At 43.7% G+C, this 22,034-nt stretch overlaps 1 protein-coding gene across 4 annotated transcripts in view; it reads left to right on the top strand.

Annotated features, from left to right (window-relative positions):
• Positions 1-22,034, top strand: part of camsap2b (calmodulin regulated spectrin-associated protein family, member 2b) — a 34,605-nt gene that overhangs the window by 10,340 nt on the left and 2,231 nt on the right. The window contains exons 3-21 of one of the 4 annotated variants that reach the window (XM_086270801.1): positions 2,126-2,305; positions 6,732-6,818; positions 12,049-12,081; positions 13,011-13,149; positions 14,112-14,251; positions 15,732-15,822; positions 15,908-16,009; positions 16,367-16,436; positions 16,544-16,825; positions 17,166-17,877; positions 17,980-18,126; positions 18,204-18,432; positions 18,628-18,811; positions 18,906-19,599; positions 20,195-20,331; positions 20,420-20,634; positions 20,722-20,818; positions 21,136-21,201; positions 21,847-21,962. In XM_086270801.1, coding sequence (XP_086126927.1) covers positions 2,126-2,305; positions 6,732-6,818; positions 12,049-12,081; positions 13,011-13,149; positions 14,112-14,251; positions 15,732-15,822; positions 15,908-16,009; positions 16,367-16,436; positions 16,544-16,825; positions 17,166-17,877; positions 17,980-18,126; positions 18,204-18,432; positions 18,628-18,811; positions 18,906-19,599; positions 20,195-20,331; positions 20,420-20,634; positions 20,722-20,818; positions 21,136-21,201; positions 21,847-21,962 — 3,721 coding nt within the window. The remainder of the gene's footprint in view (positions 1-2,125; positions 2,306-6,731; positions 6,819-12,048; positions 12,082-13,010; positions 13,150-14,111; positions 14,252-15,731; positions 15,823-15,907; positions 16,010-16,366; positions 16,437-16,543; positions 16,826-17,165; positions 17,878-17,979; positions 18,127-18,203; positions 18,433-18,627; positions 18,812-18,905; positions 19,600-20,194; positions 20,332-20,419; positions 20,635-20,721; positions 20,819-21,135; positions 21,202-21,846; positions 21,963-22,034) is intronic. The other 3 variants (XM_086270803.1, XM_086270802.1, XM_086270804.1) reach the window with 3 other exon arrangements.

Here is a 22,034-nt window from a genome sequence, read left to right on the forward strand (position 1 = left end):
CTGAGACTTAACTTTTTTTGTGTTTTTTGGACTTTTACGATTTTAGTTTTTTCTATTTTCTGGTGTTTTCTTAAGTTACAGTCCTCTCAGGGCCACCATACTTTTGCCATGGCGAGGCTTCCATCCGTCCATTTAACAGGTTACTGTCAGTAACTTTGTTTTACTTTGACCCACAAAGTCAGTGGAAAACAGAATTGTTTCCCATCCACGGTGGGAGGGACTTAATTAGCTTCTGTTTCTCTGCATAGACCACAGAGCTGCTTCAGTATGGGCAGTCTTACATTACCATAAAGAATAAAGAGAGCTACAGTAACTGTTGTCTGTCCTACCAGGTTACAGAGAGTTATGTGCCTTAACTAATGTTCTCCATAAAATATGACAAATAAAATGCTGGATGTCAGTGCTTTTTTTTTTCCTGATATAAAAAAAATGTCAGCTTAAAAACATCCTTATTTAAAAAATGAACATAAGTGATTTGTCACAATCATTTAAATTCATGTGGCTTCTCTGCTCAGAGCCCTGCACACACTCATGCACACACCTACCCAAGCCTCTAACCAATATTAAAGATTTAGTAGTTTTATGTAAATGACTTAAGAAAAGCTTCAATCACAGAAAAAGCTCAGCGAGTTTCATTTAAATCACGGTATTTCACTCTTTAGCTTCGCTCTAAGCTGCTTGGCGTCTCTCTCCGTTCGTCTGTCCAGCCGTCAGCCAGACGTCCTGCAGCACATCTGGAGGAGAATGCACACAATGTCAGACATCTGGCAATATCCTGAAGCTGCAAGAATTGAAAACAGTGTCTGTCTGCAGACGTTTTCATAAACAGCTCAATAAGTTTGGTAAGAATCATAAATTGGAGCTGTCCAAACAATCCTGGGCACCTGTGTAATGCGCTGCAGGTGAAACCAGCCACCATCCTCAGACGCACCAGCTTACACAACATATTTGTTTATATAAACAACTTAATAACTGATGTTTGTCAAGTCATGGTAAGCGTGAGAACCTGCTGCTTCTTCTGTTTTTCTGTTTGTTTGCATAGCTTCTGGTTTTGATGTGTTGGTTGGGGTTGGGATTCATATTAAATAATAAATTAACTAACTCAAGAACAGAGCTTACACTGGATAAGTATGAGCACTTGGTCTACATAACAGTATTTAATGTGTGCAACGTAAGCACAGCTAACTTGAGTAGCATTTACTCACATCAGGTACAGCTGATCAAAGCATCTCAGCACGTATTTCCATGAGGTCAGAGCTCATTTTACTCCTGCACCTCTCTGCATGTTTAGACTGGCAGGACGACATGCCGTGATGACTCGGAGCACCAGTGGAAGTGTAAACTCATAGCGCTGAAGCAGGAGTTTGTTTCTTTGGAAAAGACTTGGTCACACTGGCTGTTGCATGTGGCTCTGTGGTTATGAATAGAGGCCTGTGCTAGACACAGCGCCTCACTGCTTGTTTTTGTCAGTTTGAGTCACTTCGATCATAGAGCTCCAGATTTTAGATGGTTGTTTAGTTAGGCTGGACGCACAGAGCAATGCTGAGGGAAGCAGCAGGCAAATATGCTTACACACATACACACACACACACATATATATACAATGTTTTTGACTGTAGGGTGACAGGAAAGGGAAGGGGAGGTCTGTTGGTCTGACCGGCCTGGAATGGGACTAGGAAGGCTGGGAGAATGTCAAGCTTTGTGTAGGTGTTGATGTTGCTTTTTTACAACCACTCAGATAAAGCCAATGACTCAAAATTGGACGAAATGTGCCTAATAGAAAAAAATAAGTATTTTTTTCCAGCGTTTAACAGTGAAGCAGTTTTACATGGCTTAAGGCAAGACGGATGGTGATCAGAAGGCAGCTGAGCAGCTGGTCTGGTTGGACAGACTGTGTGAAAGTGAGGTGGATTATTTTTAAAAACAAATGTGCCATTTATATAAATTACTTTCATGGTTTGTTTTTTTCCCCACACTCTTTTTGGCAACTTTGCATGTAAAAATTCCCAGTTGTCAGTCTGTTGCTTTTGGGAAAACCTTTCAAAGAAAAAGATAAAATAAAAATTTCAAATCTGTAGCTGACTTTGCCTTTTTAACTTGATCTGGCTGCTGTGTGTCTGTGCAGAGTTCCCACCTGGCGCTCATAGACACCCTGATGATGGCGTACACCGTAGAGATGGTGAGCGTGGAGAGGGTGATGTCCTGCATCAACAGGTACTCCACAGCCGAACCATCGAACGGCGACGGACGCATCCAGGAGCTGCCTTACGACACAGAGGATGCAATCACCACCTGGATCAACAAGGTACTCGTATACACAAACACAGGGAGATGTTGTCTCCACGAGCTAAATTAAGCCTTAAGCCGTTTACCAAGGTGGCTTTTTATCGTTTCACTCTACTTACTTTGTTCTCTGGATTTAGTAGACACTCAAGCTCCTGGAAAGTGTGTCAGTTCTTAATTCCTCCACTGTTTGTAAGAAATCTAATATGTTTGCAAGAGGAGAAGATGGAAAAACTGGCACTGTGCACATGTGATAATGCCAGAGAGATTCCCAGTCTCTGTTAAAGCAGGATTAGGAAGAATAGTTGTACCTCAGTGGGGCTTTAAAGCCTGTAAAGCCCCACTGAGGTACGACTATTCTAACCTTGTAGACTGTATATAAAAGAGTGACAGAGCCAGCGTGATGGTGGTTAGTAAGTCCAGTTGTGAAGCCTCAATCTGAGCATTTTTCACTGATGTTTTGAAATCGGATGTGATAAGCAAATAAGCAAATGATGGATCATAGAGTAGCCATTTCTTTCTGCTTTGTTCTCCTCTTTCACTGCAATCGGGAGCATAATTTAGAAAACAAGCTTTGTTGTGTTCAGTGAGTCTTATAAGTAGCAGTTGTCACTATGAGCTCACCAGGAAAATATCTGCTGAAGTCACAGGGCGGATTTCTATAAAACCGAACTTCTTTCTTCAGTCAGAGGAGGCGCCACCTGCTGACCACCTAATGAAACAGGTTAAAAGAGCTTTCACATTGGCTTCAACTTTCAGATCTCCATCCATCTTCTACATACAGTCAGTATTTTTAACAACTTGATAGTAGTCTCACCTGTTTCAGCTAAACTACGACCGATACAGGTTTGTTTTTGTTTTTTTAAACCAATACTGATACTGATTTGGTGATATAAAAATCTAATATTCAAAAATATTGCATGATGTTACTCTTCACTTCAGACATAAACATGAACAGATTTCCTAAAACTTGTTTGCACTCTGCCTAACTTTGCTGAGAAGTAGTGCCCTCTGGTGTACAAACTACGCAACAACAACACTCGTAACATCTGAAGGGTGTTTCTCCAGTCTTTACTTAATTTTTTTAAATTTTCATTCATAGGCTGTTCTTGCTGTCAGAAAGAGAGGCTGGGCTTGGATTACAAAGGTCAAACTGAAAACACAGAACGTCAGCCAGACTTTGTTTATTGATTGCAAATCAGCGTTAAAGTTCCCACAATTGGAAGCTGCAATGGCTCAGGAGGTAGAGCATGTAATCTGCTAATCAGAAGGTTGGTGGATGGATCCCCGGCTCTTCCAGTCTACATCCCAAAGTGCCGTTGGGAAAGACACTGAACCCCAAATTGCTCCTGATCCATCAGAGTGTGATTGCGTGTGTGATACTTAGAAAGTGCTTAAGGCATAGAATAAAGGGCTGTATGTGTGAGTGTGAATGAAGCGGGTGGTAAAAGCACTTTGAATGCTCAGAAAAGAAAAGCACTAATAAGTACCACTCCATTTACCATGTGCAATCTCTCTTACTGTTTCTCTCAGCATTACAGTTTCAGGATGGTTCTGGCCTGTGGAGAGACAATCAAAGCTAATGGTAACATTAGCATTACAGCTGCAGGACGCACTAAAACAAAGATTTTCTCATTGTTGTGGAACATCACATATCAAAAGTCAATTTAATCTAACTGGTCTTCAGCTCTTCGAATGACTGCCAGACTCTTGAGTTTGGTTTTACATCCATGCACAAACCAGCGTTTGTGCATGTGGCTGAGAGATTTTAGATCCTACAGTGTTAAACTTCAAATTACCAAAAAAAGAATAAATAAATTACACAGGCACGAGTGGGCTGTGCTGGGAGCATGGCTGTGTGTTAGCAGATTGCAAAAAATGACCTTATTAATACCCTTTTTATTTAATCTTTTTGGGGTGCCATGCAGAGGGTTCTCTGGCAAAGGGTAAAACTTAACTCTGGGGTCAATCCACCACCTGGATCCAGCTGAAAGCACTAACACGTACCCAACATGAACCCCGTTAACTCCAGCCAACTGTGTAAATTAGAAGGTTAAGCACATTCCTGGAGGGAAATTACACTCACAAAGCTTGTTCACTTAAAATTGTGTATTAAAGAGTGAGCCAACACTTTACGGTCCATCTCAACGAAAGGCCGACAAATAAGCACCAAAATAATAAGAAACATCCATAGTTCAACAAAAAAACTACAGTTTCCAGGAATACAAACAACACAGTATTTCAGTTTGATGCAATTCAAATTAAACAACTAGGGAAGTTTTACTCTTTACCAGGGAACCTTCTGGCTAGCACCCCAAAAATATAAAACAAAAAGAAAGAAGGTCATTCTTAAGTATTTGGAGACTTTCACAGTATTTGCAGTGACTATTTATATTAGAAATCCATTCAAATTTACCTTCAAGATGACAGCAGTTTGATCTCTGTTATTGCAGCGCTTTTAAAGATTGCTTGGTCAAATTAAGTGGTTTTTACTGTCCTTGATGAGTGTTTGAGGAGTAAGCTGAGTGTGAAACAGCCTCATCTCAAAGATGAATTCCTTTCTTTCTCCTTGAAATAATAAAACAAGCCTCAGTACAGAGTTCATCAAATGTAAGATCTTCTTATCATCAGCCATAATCCTTTCTGGAAGAACTCATGTGCTGTCTGCTTCAAGGCCAAAGACGGAAAGATGCACACTTTGCAGGATTTATTTACAGATACACACTTGGTAAAACATTGACGATTGTGTCTCTGCGTAGCCCCGAGGCGTGGCACGCAATGGCGGGGGGGAATGGCTGATGTGACCATGTGTGTCCTCTGAAAACAATAAAAACAAACCTTTAAACCTGTGCTTGCATCAGAATTTAGCCGAGTTCTGTATATTGGTTCGATGGTATATTTATACACTGAACAAAAATATAAACGCAACACTTTTGTTTTTGCTCCCATTCCCCATGGGATGGACGTAGAGACCTAAAATTCATTCCAGATACACAATATAACCATCCCTCCCAAACAGGGGTCACAAATCAGTCCAAATGTGTGATAGTGGGCACATCTGCTATATTGAGATAATCCATCCCACCTCACAGGTGTGCCACATCAGGATGCTGATCTGACATCATGAGTAGTGCACAGGTGTACCTCAGACTGCCCACAACAAAAGGCCACCCTGGAATGTGCAGTTTTGACTCACAGCAAAATGCCACAGATGCCACAAGCAATGAGGGAGCGTGCAATTGGCATGCTGACAGCAGGAATGTCAACCAGATCTGTCGCCCGTGCATTGAATGTTCATTTCTCAACCATAAGCCGTCTCCACAGGCGTTTCAGAGAATATGGCAGCACATCCAACCGGCCTCACAACCGCAGACCTCGTGTAACCACACCAGCCCAGGACCTCCACATCCAGCAGGTTCACCTCCAAGATCGTCTGAGACCAGCCACCCAGACAGCTGCTGGAACAATTGGTTTGCACAACCAAACAATTTCTGCACAAACTGTCAGAAACTGTCTCAGGGATGCTCAACTGCATGCCCGTCGTCCTCATCGGGGTCTTGACCTGACTCCAGCTCGTCGCCGTAACAGACTTGTGTGGGCAAATGCTCACATTCGATGGCGTCTGGCACGTTGGAGAGGTGTGCGCTTCACGGATGAATCGTGGTTCACATTGTTCAGGGCAGATGGCAGCTGAGAATGTCCCAGTTCTTGCATGGCCAGCATACTCACCGGACATGTCACCCATTGAGCATGTTCGGGATGTGCTTGACCGGCGTATACGACAGCGTGTACCAGTTCCCACGAATATCCAACAACCTCGCACAGCCATTGAAGTGGAGTGGACCAACATTCCACAGGCCACAATTGACAATCTGATAGACTCCATGCGACGATGTGTTGCACTGCATGAGGCAAATGGTGGTCACACCAGATACTGACCGGTTCTGGGTCCCCAGACCCCCAATAGTGCAAAAAACTGCACATTCCAGGGTGGCCTTTTGTTGTGGGCAGTCTGAGGTACACCTGTGCACTACTCATGATGTCAGATCAGCATCCTGATGTGGCACACCTGTGAGGTGGGATGGATTATCTCAATATGGCAGATGTGCCCACTACCACACATTTGGACTGATTTGTGACCACTGTTTGGGAGGGATGGTTATATTGTGTATCTGGAATGAGTTTTAGGTCTCTACGTCCATCCCATGGGGAATTGGAGCAGTAACAAAGGTGTTGCGTTTATATTTTTGTTCAGTGTATTTAGCTTCAGTCGTTGATGGGTGGAGGTGGTGGTGACAAACAATCTTCTGTTTGATGTGTGCCTTCTTACTATCACCGCCGGTTTTTCAAGTCTTCAGCACAGACTCACTATTCACTTTCAGTGTGCACCAGATGCTCGTCTGACTTTTGACCTCGTTGCCTTTCTCGTTCCTTCTCTTTCTCTGAAGGTAAATGAACACCTGAGGGACATCCTTGTAGAGGAGCAGAAGTTGAGAGAGGCTTCACTGCAGGAGTCAAACGCCACAGCGCTTAAAGTAAGAACGCACGCATAGACTGAAATAAAAAATTCCACGAATGATCCAAATAACAGGGTGTTCAACGACCTGCTGATGCCTGTGCTATAAAACTCCTGTTATTAGAACTGCAAACATGGGGAGACTGTTAGCTCTTTTTATCAGCACCTCTAAATGAAACTCTGGTGTCTTGTGAAACAACAGATTGTAGTTTTTTTTATTTTATCCTTGTTCCAGCGTTTTACTTTACACACAGAGTTGCATAAATCTTCCAATCTACGGTAACTTCCAGCAGCAAAGTAAATGAGAAATTTGTATGCAGGTGTTGCAAAAAAGAAAAGAAAATCTATTAAATCTAGAGATGGACCGAACCGATATTACGTATCGGTATCGGTCCGATACTGACGTAAATTACTGGATCGGATATCGGAGAGAAATAAAAAATGTCATCCGATCCATTAAATATCAAAAAAGCACCTCACAAAACTTGCACGTTGGAGCAGTGTGCTCACGTGATAGAGCGGCTGTGTGTATTTGTAGCTTCGCTACCAAACCGGCATTTCATCTCCGATGAAGTTATCCCAGAGAGAAGTAAAGCAAGTGTGTAAGTTCATCTCTGAATGTTTGTAAAGCATTCCCGCGTTAAGCTTAACAACCGATATATGGAGCGACTGCCTCTTCTCTCCCCCTCCCTCTCCTGTTGCTACTTCAATCATGAAACTGCTTAATGATCAGCTGATCGGCTTTTCTGTCGCGAGTCCGTCTCTCTTCTTTGTTTTTGGCCCACTTTGCACCAGAAAGAGGAAACCAGCGGCTGAACAACAGCAGCACGTTTAACCTTGATAAGCTGTTGTTAGAATTTATTTAATATTACTTTCTAGATCAGGATCTTTTTCTACGCAGCTGACGGCTGGTAACTGTGCAGGGGCGGATCTAGCAAAGTTTAGCCAGGGGGACTGATAGGGCATGAACAGGGAAAAGGGGGCACAAAGACATACTTTTCTTTCTTATTCTCATTTAAAATGTCTAGCTTTTAATAAATAATTATCTTAATCTCACACCCAAAGTTTTAATCTTATGTAAAATATATAGAAGTCCATTACTGTATATAGTAACTGTTAAGTCTAATGTAACCTAGTAAGCTATACTACTTTTTCCTTTGGGAAGGTACCATCTGTGCAGTCTGCAGTTCTGTAGAAGAAAGATGTTGAATCTATTTAAATATTGTAGAAAAATAATTTATTTCTGTGCATTTTTTTTCCACACTGCATCAAATTAAAGTTGATTATGTCGATTAAGCATCATGAGGTGGAGGGTGGGGGGTGGTTCCCTATTTTTTTTTTTTTTTTTTTTGGGAGTTTGCAACCCTATTAGTTAGGTTGCTTAATATTTCTGCTAAGTACTCTTTCAAATACCAGAATAGGAAGGATGGTGCAAGTTTAAGTTTATTAGATTGATCAGTTTTGCTGAACTATGAAATATTTTGGGTGCAGTTCATTTTTTACATACAGGTATAACAGAATAGCTTTAGTGTTGTTGTTTATTTAAACTCAAGTATGAACTTATACAAAATGCAGCAAGATATTAAAAAAACAGTTTTATTGATTTAAAAACACTATATCGGATTCATATCGGTATTGACCGATATCCAAATTTATGGTATCTGTATCGGACTTAAAAAAGTGGTATTGTGCCATCTCTAATTAAATCTATTTTTGAATTCTTTCAATTACTTCTCATTTTATCACCAATCGCGTTCATATTATTGGATTTTAAACGTGTGGAGATACACACACACACACACACACACACATGCAGTCACATGCAGCTCAGTACACGGGGCTCTGTGAATCAGAGGAACAGATGAGCTCAGTCTCAGACCAGCTGCAGAGAAATGTTGGCAAGAGTTGCCACACTGCTGTTAAAGGAGACAAAGAAATGTGCGGGGAAGCCAACGAGAGAAAGGGTGACAGACACAGGGGTGGAAAAAAACAAGAGAGAGAAAAAGAGGGAGGAGGGATAATCAGAGATGGAGGAAAGGGAGAAATGACACCACAGTGAGAGACACTCAGGAACTTTGTCAGCTGTAGCAGAAGAGAGGCAGTGTCATCCTGCAGGCCTCGTAGTTATGCAACGCTTCGAGCCAGTCTACTGGCACAAACACACTGCAGTCAGATACCGTCCTCTGCTGCTCACTTAACCGTGAAGCTACAGTGTGGTGCTTTGTCGGGCCTCGAGTTCTAAAACGGGCACAAGATGGCGAACGTTTAAAAATGGAAAAAAAGATTTTTATCTCACCAAGATGGAGTACAAACGGGGGAGGGGGGATCACTTGTGTCAGGTGGAAATGATTAGCTATACTCTAACTCAGAGAGGTAAACACTGATTGAATGGAGTGAAAGGACTAATTTCAGAGATGCAATTCAAGGAACATGCCTTTGTTTAGGATCTAGAATCTTCTCCAGGCCTGTGTGCCTCTGTGAGGAATGTTGGTCAGAGCCCAAAACTTAGAAATGGAAGTTGATGCTGACAGCAGAGAAAGTGTAGTGTCCTCTAAAGCTAGTGGGGTACATCATCTGGGAAACATGAATGTCTTTTTCCAGCAACCCACAGAACTGACAGATAGTTAGCCCAGGTAACAGACACAAAATGTTGATTTGACCTCTTTCATGCAGTGAATTAAAGGGGCATTCATACAGGAAGTGAGTAAGCTGCAGTGACAGGATGTTTAATACCTTAGGTTACCTAGGCAACCGGAGTATGGAATGTCCACCAGCAGCGAGTGAATCACTTCCTGAGTGGACACCTTAACTCTAAAACATGCTCACAGGTTAGTTCAGCAGCCCAACAGTAACAGTATCTTCTTATTAGATATTTGTTAGCGATTCACACAAATATGAACCTTTATAATGGCCGCACACGGAAAGTGAGGGCATCGTCAGAGTCGGCTGGATTCCTCCTCTGGGGAGCATGAATGTGCGGTGCACCCACAAAGTTACACTGCAGTTCACAGCTGAAAACACACAGTGTCGTGGATGAACCTGTTCGCAGGCAACAGGTCGTAAGTTTCCTGCACAGTGTCACTGTGAGTGTGTTTCCTCATATGGAGCAGAATTAACTGGCTCTTCAAAGAACTGCAGGACATCACGAGTGGTTAAGTCAGTTAGACGAGAGCTTTTATCTGCTGTGGGAGTTTCTTGGCACGTTTTCTATTGCTTACTGTCTGTTTTGTGTTAATATAGTGACAGAGAGAGAGATCAGTGCCTATCTGCGATTGCGCTGTGGTAACACACGCGGGGTGTGTGACCTATCAAGGCTTTGTTAAAACAAGTTAGAACAAAGGAAGACTACAGCCTTTTTAAGGTTTTGAGAAATAGCTGGACGCTCAGTCAGTCAGCTGCTTTCCTCCATGCTCCATCACACAGCTCTGTCTTTGCAGTGTCAGAGAGATAGAAGTCTATTCACTTATTAGGATTTTTTACATGTACACACACACTGTGCAAACACACACTCTCACACCAGAGGATGAGCACAAGACACTTCTCAGTGGGGCTTGTTTATTCTAGGATTGTGTGAAAAGTCGTTAACTATGGTCTTATGACCAAGCACTCAGCGTTTCTTTGTGTGGACTGAGACTTTAGGTCTTAATCGTATTATTGAGCAGAAAGTTAGAAAACACACAATGTTGGATCGTTACACAAGATTTAGGATCTTAGTTGCAAAAATTAGGTCATGTTTGTGGCTCTGTAAAGTATTTTTAGCTTTAGGTTTCGAGTGCTTATTAGTTTGCAGCTTGTGTCAATAACTTTTCAAAAGGCTGCATTAAGTTTAATGGAACAAACTGAGAAGACAGGCCAAGAAATGAGGGATTAGACTTTGGATGCAGATCTGACTTTGAAACAGGCTTGTGCACATTTAAACTACAATTAAGTGTAAAATAAAACTGCAAGTCCTGCCTGAGCACAAATGGACTGGGAAGATCAAATCTGCAGTTAGTCTGGGGACCATGAATGAATATGACAAACTCGCTGACTGTTTTTATTTTGCCCAATTAGTTATTCCCATTAGCTCTCTGTACATTGTGTTAATAACTCATTTGCAATTGAAAAGGAGCTGAAATTAGGCAATAAACATTATATCTAAATACTAAAAATATAAATCACCTTGAACCTAAACTACAGCCTTCTATCTCAAAACACGTTGCTGTGTAGTATTTGTGACTTTGTGTGGTCTCTTTATGTATGGTACACATTATGATTACATTTACTTATTATAAATAAACATCCTCACTGACATTAATCCAGTTACATTACTTAAAGACACAGTAGGCTTTTTGACTAAGAGGAATAATTGTTTATTTTGATGATTGTGATTTATTGGTAAGGTACACTGCTAAAAAAAAAAACACCTACAGTTGATTGAATGAATGAGAATTATGCAAAATTGGAACATAAGGCGCTTGAAGCCAGTCGTTTAAGAAATACTTGGCAGCGGGTTGGTTGAGCAATCTGACTCTTGTCACACCTATGAAACATAGACAGACCCAGACAGCTGTGACCTTATTGGCCAGTAGCTTCTCAGGGGTTGCTGATTGGTTCAAACCAACTTTGTTTGGTTACAGATGCTTAAATTAAACTAGCTTAAAGTTGTAATAATGCAGGTAAATAATACTTAAATTTTTTATTTGTATTAAATCACAAGAAATGGAGTGCAGCAAAAATAAGTGGTGTAAATAAAGTTCAGGGTCATATGTACCCATATGGAAAAGATGTATATAAATCTTATAAAGTTTGTATCTGTCTTGTGTGAAACTTCTATGAAAAGCACACAAGAGTGAAAACAGATATAAGATCCCTTGAAAAATTATATAATGAAACTTGTATGTTTTGGATACTTACTAAAACAATATATGAAAGTAATGAGAAAGTGGCCACTTTCATGAGTAAATCATAAGTTTTTACTATTTCTTTTCCATGTGGGTAAACATGGGCACCTATGGGTGTATGACACAACTAAACTTCTGCTTTAGCAGATGCATCCTGTGATTCTCACTGTGTGTTTTGATGCTGATTTCAAATGTGTGAAGAAAGTAACACATTTTAAGTATTATATAGCTTTTGTAGAGGTATTAAGATGGTGTTTGTTCATGAGTCCTAGCAGCTGTAGCATATTTTTCCCTGCTGTTGTTTGGGGAAACACCTAACACCTAACATTCTCTCCTGTTGTTGTCCGATCATCATCCACCATCAAGTCTCCTAGCAAATGGTACTGGAGATTAGTACCTGTAAGTCGACTCATACTTAGAAACACCTCTTCAACAAACCCGCCAACTTCCTCCTCTCCCAAAAATCCCCCCGTCCCTTCACATTCACCTCCCGACTTGCCTTGTCAGTCACTGCATGCGGCCCTGACCCTCGTCATGGTTTGGTCAGACACCCCCGACCCTTCAAACCCAACCATCGTTTTCACATCTTAGACAAAAATCATAGTGACCATTATGACCTGTCATTAGGGAGCTACACCTATACTACTGGGCTATGCATAGCTCTTATGAGCACATAAACATGAGATCTTCTACTGAGTAATTTTATTGAACATAATCGCTCTGTTGTATGTGATAATTATTTTGTCTTCATGGGCAAACTAAGAATACCGATGCCCTGAATGTGTATAATAATATGTAGTAAAGTTGTTGCTGTGGTTTTGATAGTCCCAGAGGGACATGAAGAAAACTTGCAGGGAGGAAGGATGCACTCACACACATTATTATTTAACTCTAAATCACACACATTGTCTGCTGCAGCACCAGAGCTTCAGACTGCCTCAGTGCCACTGAGTTCTCAGTAGATGTTGAAATGGTGCAAACCGTTCATTTGCTAGCATGCATGCAGGGAATTAACCACGCCTCACAACCAGTCGCAGAGAGCAGGGTTGTGAGGGTTATGAATATGCGTCCTTCTTACCATTTATAACATGATAAATCTTATTGAGGTGTGGCTTAACTGAATGTTTGTTTGCATGAAGATGTTAATCTGTATTATTTCAGGTGTGTGTGTGTTTGAAGATCCTCAAATTAACACTTCTACCTTACCCGTGTGTGTGACTGACTGGAGCATGGAGATGTGGTTGTATCGATAATCAGAGAGCCGGCTGTACACACCCACCGCGATGACACATGTAGCTGATGTCTCTGTGCCGTTGCCATGGTTTCAGGCTCGCTACAGGAAGGAGCATGCCCAGAGGAGCGCACCGTCGCTCCCCCTGGTGGAAAACCTGCTGAAGGACAACACAGATGGCTGCGCCCTGACTGCGCTGCTGCACTTCTACTGCCCGCAGGCCATCAGACTGGAAGGTCTGCAACCATCCCCCTCTTCTGTTAACTATCCACACTTTCGTCTGTTAGCTTTATTACACACAAGACTGCAAGACTAAACTCAGTTCAAACACACATATTAAAGGACAGAATAGCGAACATCAAACTAACCACAGTGACTTTCAGTCAGAGCACAAAAAAGTCACTGTTCTCACTGCCAGTCTCTTACAATAGCTTAACAAAGAGTGTATTAATAATACTTGCATTGTGCATAAGCGAGTGTTATAAATGCAAAACCTAATCCTTATATTTCACAATATGCATTTGTTGATAGTGGTATAAATAGAGGGATAGAGGAAGAAAAAGGGTACTAGGATTCATGGAGAACAAAGCCGTGTTTCCGCTGAGCTTGCCCAGACTGTCGTTTTTGAAAATGCCCCGGGTTGGAATGTGATTGGTCATGAGGGCTGTGTGAGGGAGAGGTGGAGCCGGCTGCTATTTCAAAGACAAACAACTCTGGTGTTCGACTGTAGTTCGCAGGAAGATCTCAGGCATGTGAACCAGATGTGAAAACAAGCTGTGCTTCGTTAAGGTTTCTTGTTGGCAGCTTGATTTACTCTACTGTCTTCACTTTTTTTTTTAAAGTAAAGCGCAGAATGACATCACAGCAGAGAAACCAGCTGCCGTAGTCTTCCGTTGCCTTGTCAGACCTCCTACACATACACGGGCCGTCCTTATAGTAACGTCAGGGGATAAAAATCCTGATGATTCATCTAGAAGCACTTGAAGAGGGTTTGAATGTTTTCGTCACAAATTATTTCAAGGAGCTTAAGTGATTCAAATGAGAGGCTTCTTATGACAAATGCAGGACAATTAAGAGTCATTTCCTCCTCCTCTAGTCTTTTTTTAAACATAAACTCTTATCGTGTCCTCGGCTTCCTGTGTGGCGCGTTACCCTTTCCTTGTGTCTCTGTGTTTGACCCCTCCCCTTTGCTGAACAGATATCTGCCTCAAGGAGACCATGTCCCTGGCTGACAGTCTGTACAACCTACAACTGGTGCAGGAGTTTTGCAGGAACAACCTCAACCACTGCTGCCACTTCACCCTGGAGGACCTGCTCTACGCCCATGCTTCTATAAAGGTTGGTCAAACTGTATGTAGACAGTTCTGCTTTCACGGTGAAAGGAGATGGAGAAATGGTGAGACGTTTTTGGAGGGGGAAGAGCAAGAGTGGGAAATTACGCATGGGCAAAAATGAGTCACTCAAGGAAAAGTTTGAATGTGAGTAGGCTTGGCTCTTACAGGGATTGCTATTGTGTGTATGTTTCTGTGTGCGTGTCTATGTATGTATATGTTAGAGAGAGACAGATTACAACAGACTGTGTGTGCTGGTGCTTTCAGAGTGCAGTGTCTGTACTTTTGAGAGACTCCCTTCACTCCATCCCACTCCCTTCTCCAACAGAGGACAGATTCACATCTCTGCCCGCCTCTCTTGTTCTTCTCTCTTCATGTCTCTCTTGTTCTTGTGAAAAAACAAACAAACAAAAAAGACTTTTATAGACACAGAGCTCCTCCTTTCATGCTTATTTGGTTATGGTTAGGAGACCTACTTTAAGAGCACCCCTGTGCCATCCAAACACCAGTGCAGCAGTGGCAGTGTGGGTAAATAGTATGCAGAGAGTGTGGGAAGGAACATTAAGATTCAAGCCATGATCCGAGCACGCTGGGACTTTCCATTCCTCAAAAAAAATAAAACATCAGAAAGTTTTCGTATTTGCACACTGTTTTCCTTCATTTCTCATCCACTACATAAATTTTAGTGTGTGTGCATGTTGACTTTTTAGTGGTACAGTACTACAACAGTGGGGTGGATCACGAAGGCCAGCTAAAGGCTCTGGCACACTGCCCGTCCACCACAGACTCACTGCGCACAGAATCTTAACAAGTGTTTGTCTGCATGTGTCTGTTCATTTTCAGTACATTACTTTAAGTAAACACAGAGGAGTAGAGATCACAGCTTTCAGCTCTCGTTCTTTCCTTGTTAGAGGAGAAACGAAAGCAGCCCTCAGTACAGCAGGTAGTTCTGCAGATTTTTACCCAGGATGCCCTTCTTGACACAACCTCGGAGGGATTTGGGTCTCCTCTCGGGATCAATCTCAGGATCTTTTGCTTGTTAGATGAACGTGTAAACCATTACACTAAAGACTCACCTTGTTAGAGAAGAAATAAACTGACAAATTAGTTTTCTACAGATCATCATCTTTGCAGACCTCCTGAGCCTATCTGGTTATTACACTAACACATGCACAACTCGTGCTGCTTTCTGCATCCCTCCGTGCACATGTTAATTTAAACTCCAGATGGTGTTTTTTGGCAGTTTTCAAAAGGTGTATGGATTTGATATTAAGTAAATCAGACAGTCAAACATTTGAAAGTACATGCACACAAACCCCAGAGTGAGACAGGCTGCTGACTTGCTGTGACCTCATTAATCCATCCAGATGTTATCTGTTATGATTGGTAGCACCTTTACAGAGACACGGAGGGAGAAGTCAAGTGTTGTGCTCATTGTCATTTACTAATATCTCCAAATTAACCATTAAGCTGGTGTGGTCTTGCAGAGTAACTACCTGGTGTTTATGGCTGAGCTTTTCTGGTGGTTTGAAGTGGTTAAACCGTCATTTGTACAGCCCAGAATCTTCGACCCGAACGGTATAGTACAGCTTTACAACAATATTAGCACGCTGTTGGTAAATGATTGAAAAGCTGAATATTGACTGTATGTTTTTGTATGCAGCCTGTGAGCCTGTATCCTGTAGAAACATGGCTCCTGTGTCCAGTCCAGTCAAACAGAGCTATGCAGACAGACCTTTGAGCCCAGAGAAAATTCCTTCTGAAGGTAACGATCGATCATCTGCTGTGATATAGATGTTTTAGAGCATTTCTGATGATTCGTTATTCAGCAGTGTGGAAATAAGTGTGAAAAAGAGGCAAGAACATAAAACAAAAAAACAAAGAGCTTTATTTGACTCATACAATAAAATAATGTACTCTGAAAGTCACTGAGGGGCGTTAATACTAACCAGTGCATGGTTTTGTTTTGAATCAAGATGCCCTCTAGTGGCTGATTTGCAGCAGTAGAAACAATCTAAACATAGCACTGTAAAAGTAAACACTTACTGCGCACACAGTGTGTGTAAATATTTTCATACAGCCAATAAGTCTCTTAAACAAATATACTCTGCGTCTCTGACAGGTGTAATGAAGAGATCTACCTCCATGTCTTATGTTGATGGCTGTGTCGGGACTTGGCCCAAAGAAAAACAGTAAGTGCTTGAAATCCAACAGCCCTGCTAAACTGTGCCTTCTTTGGCTTAAGTGGACCTTTTTTTCCTTATTAAACTAACAATTCTTCTCCTTTCCTCTTCTTTAGGTCCTCCTCTCGAGGAATCTCCTTTGAAATTCCTCTGGATGGAGACCCAACCTTCCCGCTCGATGAGGCTCCCTCCCTGCGCGGCATGACGCGCTCAGCCAGCAGCGACGGCCTTGGGTTCAAAGTTCACTACGCGTCCCGAGGAGGCATGAAACGCCAGCTCTCCATGATGCCTGTCAGTGTAAACGGCCAGAGCAGACACATACCAGAGGAGGATGACGACTTCACCTCACACAAGCCTCTGGGACGGAACAACACATTCACAGTCAAGAGCCAAAGCAGGTACAGTATAGCGGGCTTGTTTTGATCCATAAGTAATGGCTCCTGCCAGCTTTAAATGATGTTAGGGATGCAAAAACTAATGTTTTTTAATTCGTTTTACACATGTAGGTGGTGATTGAATGTAATAAATGCTCTTTCTAGAAAACAATTTATTTGTAGCATGTTGACATGGTGACACCAGATGGATTGATGGATGGTAGCTGGATAGGTGATGGTTGAAAGTTGAGATATAAAGGGTATCCAACACTTTCTTTCTGATTCTCACTGAGCAGGAAGTTAAAAGATTCCTCTAACCTGCACTGTGACTGTAATCGGTTAATTTACGTGTCTCTGTTCTCAGGTATTCTAACGGGGTCCTGCCAGACAGAAACAGCCCCAGCCACGCTGGCCACATCAGCCCATCAACTCCCCCGAGCATTGAGGAGGCCTTGAAGATTATCCATGACACTGAAAGACCACACGCTAGCTTGGGGATGGGGGATGGAGATAATGCCTTCTTTCTCCATGGTGCAGAACCTTCAGACCTTCCAGGAGCCCAAGGTAGAGGAGATGACCTGAGTCCAGCAAAGGCGCGACTCAATGAGCACGATCCTAACTCTGTATCCACTGATGAAGTCGACACAGGGATCCATGTGAGGACCGAAGACATCCAGAGCTTGGATGAGGACTCGTCCTCGCTTAGAGACTATTCAGATATGGACCCAGACTGTGAGGCCATGACCCGGTCGTGTCCTCTGCCGGACAAGCTAGAAGGGGGAAGAAGCAAGGAAGGAGGACGCAAAGGGGTCGGTGGCCCTAACCCTGAGAGTGAACGGGGAGATGGAGTTGACAGAAACAGCCCCTGTCCCAGTTCAGCGCCCACGCTGCCCAGATCACACACAGTCAGCCCTGTCTCATCTTCCGGTGGTTCCGGAGGTGGCTTGGTGCGGATGACGAGCTTCGCGGAGCAGAAGATCAGAAAGCTGGAGGGAAGGAGCAGTGGAGGGACCACGCCAGAGAGTTCAGACCTCAATGTCCCCTATACGCACTCACCAAAAAACATTTCATCTCAGGTTTGTCATTCATTCTGAGCCACTCGCACAAATCTTTCTGGATTACACCTCAGGCTGAAATAGCAATGAATCAGTGTTGCTGATGTTTACATTTGGTTCCAGATCTCTACACCTCCTCTACCAATCACATCACCCTCTCCAGTATCTCCTTCACCCAGAGATCCCTCGCACCTCATCGCCTCAGAGATGATTCAGCTGAGGATGAAGCTGGAAGAGAAACGCAGAGCGATCGAAGCACAAAAGAAAAAGGTAAACGGACTTAAAGAGATTCATAGCAACTTAGCATCACATATAAGTGTGTAAACATCACATGTCTCGCTCTTTAGGTGGAAGCTGCTTTCACGCGACATCGACAGAGAATGGGCAGAACGGCCTTCCTGAACGTAGTGAGGCGGAAGGGAGTGACAGCACCCCCCAGCTCCAGCTCAGGAGCAGAAACACCTCCGCCAGAGCCGCTCACTTCATCCAAGGACATCAGGCAGGGCAACATGGAGCGGGCCGAGAGGTGCAAACCAGACGGGGCAGCTCCGAAATCTCCATGTGAAGATGGTGGCGGTACGAAATCACAGCACAAGATGTTTGTTTTTTTTGGGGGTTTTTTAGTGAGTCTTTCAAATATTTTGATTAAATGTCTGTATTGTTCTGCAAGTTGCTAATGTTTCACTCTTCAGCCTGGATCTTAGGAAGCTGTCTGAATAGATTTATTTAGGTACATAATTCACGTCATTGCTCATGTTTGCGGTGACGCAGGTGTGACGCCAGGAGAAACCGATATTGCAGAATACACACGCTCGATTGAGAGGCTGAACACGTCGCTGAGCTTCCTGCAGACAGAGATGCAGCGTTTGGCCCAGCAGCAGGAGAAGATCATGGCCATGAGACAGCAGCAGCAACAAGCCTGGGTCATCCCACCTCCTGCACCGTCTCCACACAGGTACCACCTAATCCAAACCACTTATTTGAATTGGTCACTTACCATCACCTTGCTACCATGTCACATGTATGTTGTGGGTATTTGCTCCACTCAGGCAGCTCCGTGAGTTGCGTAGCAGCAGTGTAACAGGCCGGGGATCAGGGAGAGGCTCGGTGGGTTCCTTATCGCCGATCCTGTCCTCCTCTGGTTCTCCACACGCACCCAATCGCTCCCCTGCCGGCATCAAACGACGACCGGCCTCCTTCCACGCCAGAACCCCTCGGACGCCGCGTCCAAATGATTTGAAGGTCACGCCCTTTAGCCGAATGCTCAACACACCCACTTCCGTGGACAGCCTGCCCAGACTGAGGCGTTTCACCCCCAGCCAAACACAGATCAGTTCTTTTGCTTACTTGGGCCACGATGAGGGTTCTGGGGAAAGCAAGCACGCACACACCAAGGACAACAAAGAAAACACTAACAACGAAAAGCAAGCCGTGGTAAAGGCGAGTGCTGACACGCCTCCTACTAAAGAAGCAGCCAAAGAAAAGGACGATGAGCGACGGGAGAAGAAGACGGAGTTGAAGGGAGAATCCAAACAATCGAAAACATCACAGGTGCTCTCTCAGCCGGTGTCGGAGATCCAAGGGACGACAGACAGCCGGGTCAGAGGAGACCCAGAGGATCGGAAAGACGTGGTGGAGGTGCCTCAGTCGAACCTGAAGCCTCCAGAGAGCCAAGGTCAGGAGATGGCAGGAGAGGGAGAAACAGGAGAAGACCAAAAGATGTGCTGTGGCTTCTTTTTCACGGTGAGTTTCAGCATCAAATTTTTTAGCTCAAAACAAACCTCCAGATTTTTGTTTTTTAGCTTTTACAAATGATGGTGATTTAAACATGGCCTAACATTTCTAACATCAGCATAACCGCTAGTCGAGATGTGTAAGTAGTACCTGCCATGAAACGGGGCTGTTCAGTATTCACCCCACATTTTTTACTCTCTTCCCTCAACTGTAATGGTAATTGGTGCACGGCTCACCAACTTCTCATTAATAACACAGACTGCATGCCCTGATGGTGAAGGAAGAGTTTCACACTGTGTGAGTCTGGAACAGCATGTGCGGTGATGAGCCTGTTGAGCCATGAGCTGATCAGAGACAATACACCACGGGCGAATGAGGGCCGAGAATAACGGGCCAGAACACAAACTCGCGTTAGTCCAGTACACTCTGATAATGTACCAACATCAGAGCTGCCATCCTTACAAAGAGTCAGTTTTCTTACCTTTGATCCTGAGTTTCACACTTGATTTGCACAAATCACACTTTCTTCACCCAGCTTTCATTTCTTGTGCTTATAATTGGAGGTCTGTTATACATCTGTGTGTTTCTGTCCATGAAACACCAGGATGATGTGAAAGGGGAAGAGGACATGGCGGCCAAGAAAGCAGCTCTGCTGGAGAAGAGGCTGCAGAGAGAGAAGGAAGCTCAGGAGAGGAAACAACAGCAGGAGCTGGACCAGGAGCAGAAGAGGGAAGCTGCACGGTCCGTCTGTCTTTCTGACTTTCTGCCTGTGTTCAGCGTCCAACTACAGTTTGCATTTACCTACTTGTCTCTTGGTTTCCTTCTTTAGGTTGAAAGCGGAGGAAGAACAGCAGAAGAAGGACGACGAGAGGGCGAGGAGGGAATACATCAAGAATGAGTATCTGAGGAGGAAGCAGCTCAAACTGATGGAGGACATGGACGAGGTCATCAAGCCTCGATCTGGAAGTCTCAAGAAAAAGCCGCGGCCCAAGTCCATCCACAGAGACGTCATGGAGTCGTCGACTCCTCCCGCGAGAGCAACAGGTGAGCAACGCGACAAACCCAGCGAGCAAACGCACCCGAACTTTGTGACGCGTGGTAAAACCGCACCTGTCTGCTGTCGTTGCGCAGGTGTGCGTCCTCGAGGCTTCTCGGTGTCCAGCGTTTCTCTGGCATCTCTCAATCTGGCCAACAATGACAGAGATGCAGATAACAGGAAGAATAACAGGTAAGGCGCAGCCTGTCTGCCTGACGATCACATTTTGGACCCAAAAAGATCCAGGAGAAGGAACGCAAACATCTATCAACACCTGTCCATGTCAATGAAACCAGCCCAGGAATAAAGAATAAAACTCTTAATTTCAAAAGCAGTTTATTACTTGGATTGTGGGTTCGTGTCCTCCCAATTGTGACCTTCCAGCTGTGATTTTAATTCGAGGAAATGTTTCTTTTTTTCGTTTCTCCCTGTGAGGATCTGCAGTCTGCATCTTGATTCTCTCTTGTCCCTCTCTTCTTTTCTCCCTCTGTTTTGCATGCTTCCCTCAGAGGCCACAAACTAGCTTCTGCCAATATCCCGTTTTATTTAAGCTCTCCCAAAGAAAGAAAGGGAAGGTTAGTAACCCTGCGACGAGGAGCGCCTCAGCAGAGCGAGTGCATTAAACTGAAGTAGATGTGATTCTGTGTTGATTTACTGTATAAACCTCATTTCATTGGCAAACGCATAAAAGCAGATGGATGTGTCGACACTGAATAGCTGCTTCTGCAATAAGTTTCCCGAGACTCGCGTGGCTGAGCTGTTTCCACCTTTCTTGTTTTTTTTTTCTTTTCCCATCTTCCCGTCCTGTGCAGTGCTGCTCTCAGGCTGTTGTTTGCTCTCTCCTCTCTGCTGGCTGCTCTCTGCTTCACCAGTGTATTTGCTCGTTCCTTCATAAGTACTTGAGCTCATCCCTCGCAGCACCTATAAAGACAGCACCGAGACTTTGCTTTTGCTTGGATGAACGTGCCGTTTCTGCCCCTCGCTGCTCCGTTTCATCTGACTATGACAGTACGATGATGTAATGCGGGACAACAGGCAGGGCTTGGAGATCTGTGTCACGGCGTCTGACCTTATTTTGCCACATCTGTGTGTGTGCATGTCTGTGTGTGTGTGCATTTTGTTGGCGTACGTGTCGGTAACGTGTCCACACTCGTCTGTCGTCTTCGTGGTGGTTATGTTTGCGTGTGTCATTTGTTGGTTTGTGTTGCGATCACCTCCAGGCCAGACTCCGCGGAAGGCTTTTCTTCTTGTCCTTCGGCCGGCAGCCGTAACGGAGAGAAGGACTGGGAAAACGACTCCACCACCTCCTCCACCCCCTCCAACACTGAGTACACAGGTAGACACAGGAGTTTAGATAGTTTGTTTACATTTGCATAGCTGCTGAACAATGAAGGATTTTTTTTTGTCT

This window comes from Aulonocara sp. 'chitande type north' Nkhata Bay, linkage group LG18 (genome assembly GCF_057382095.1).
Source record: "Aulonocara sp. 'chitande type north' Nkhata Bay isolate Kocher_YH1m ecotype deep benthic linkage group LG18, A_spYH_male_GT1.1, whole genome shotgun sequence".
NCBI classification, from domain to species: Eukaryota; Metazoa; Chordata; class Actinopteri; order Cichliformes; family Cichlidae; genus Aulonocara; species Aulonocara sp. 'chitande type north' Nkhata Bay.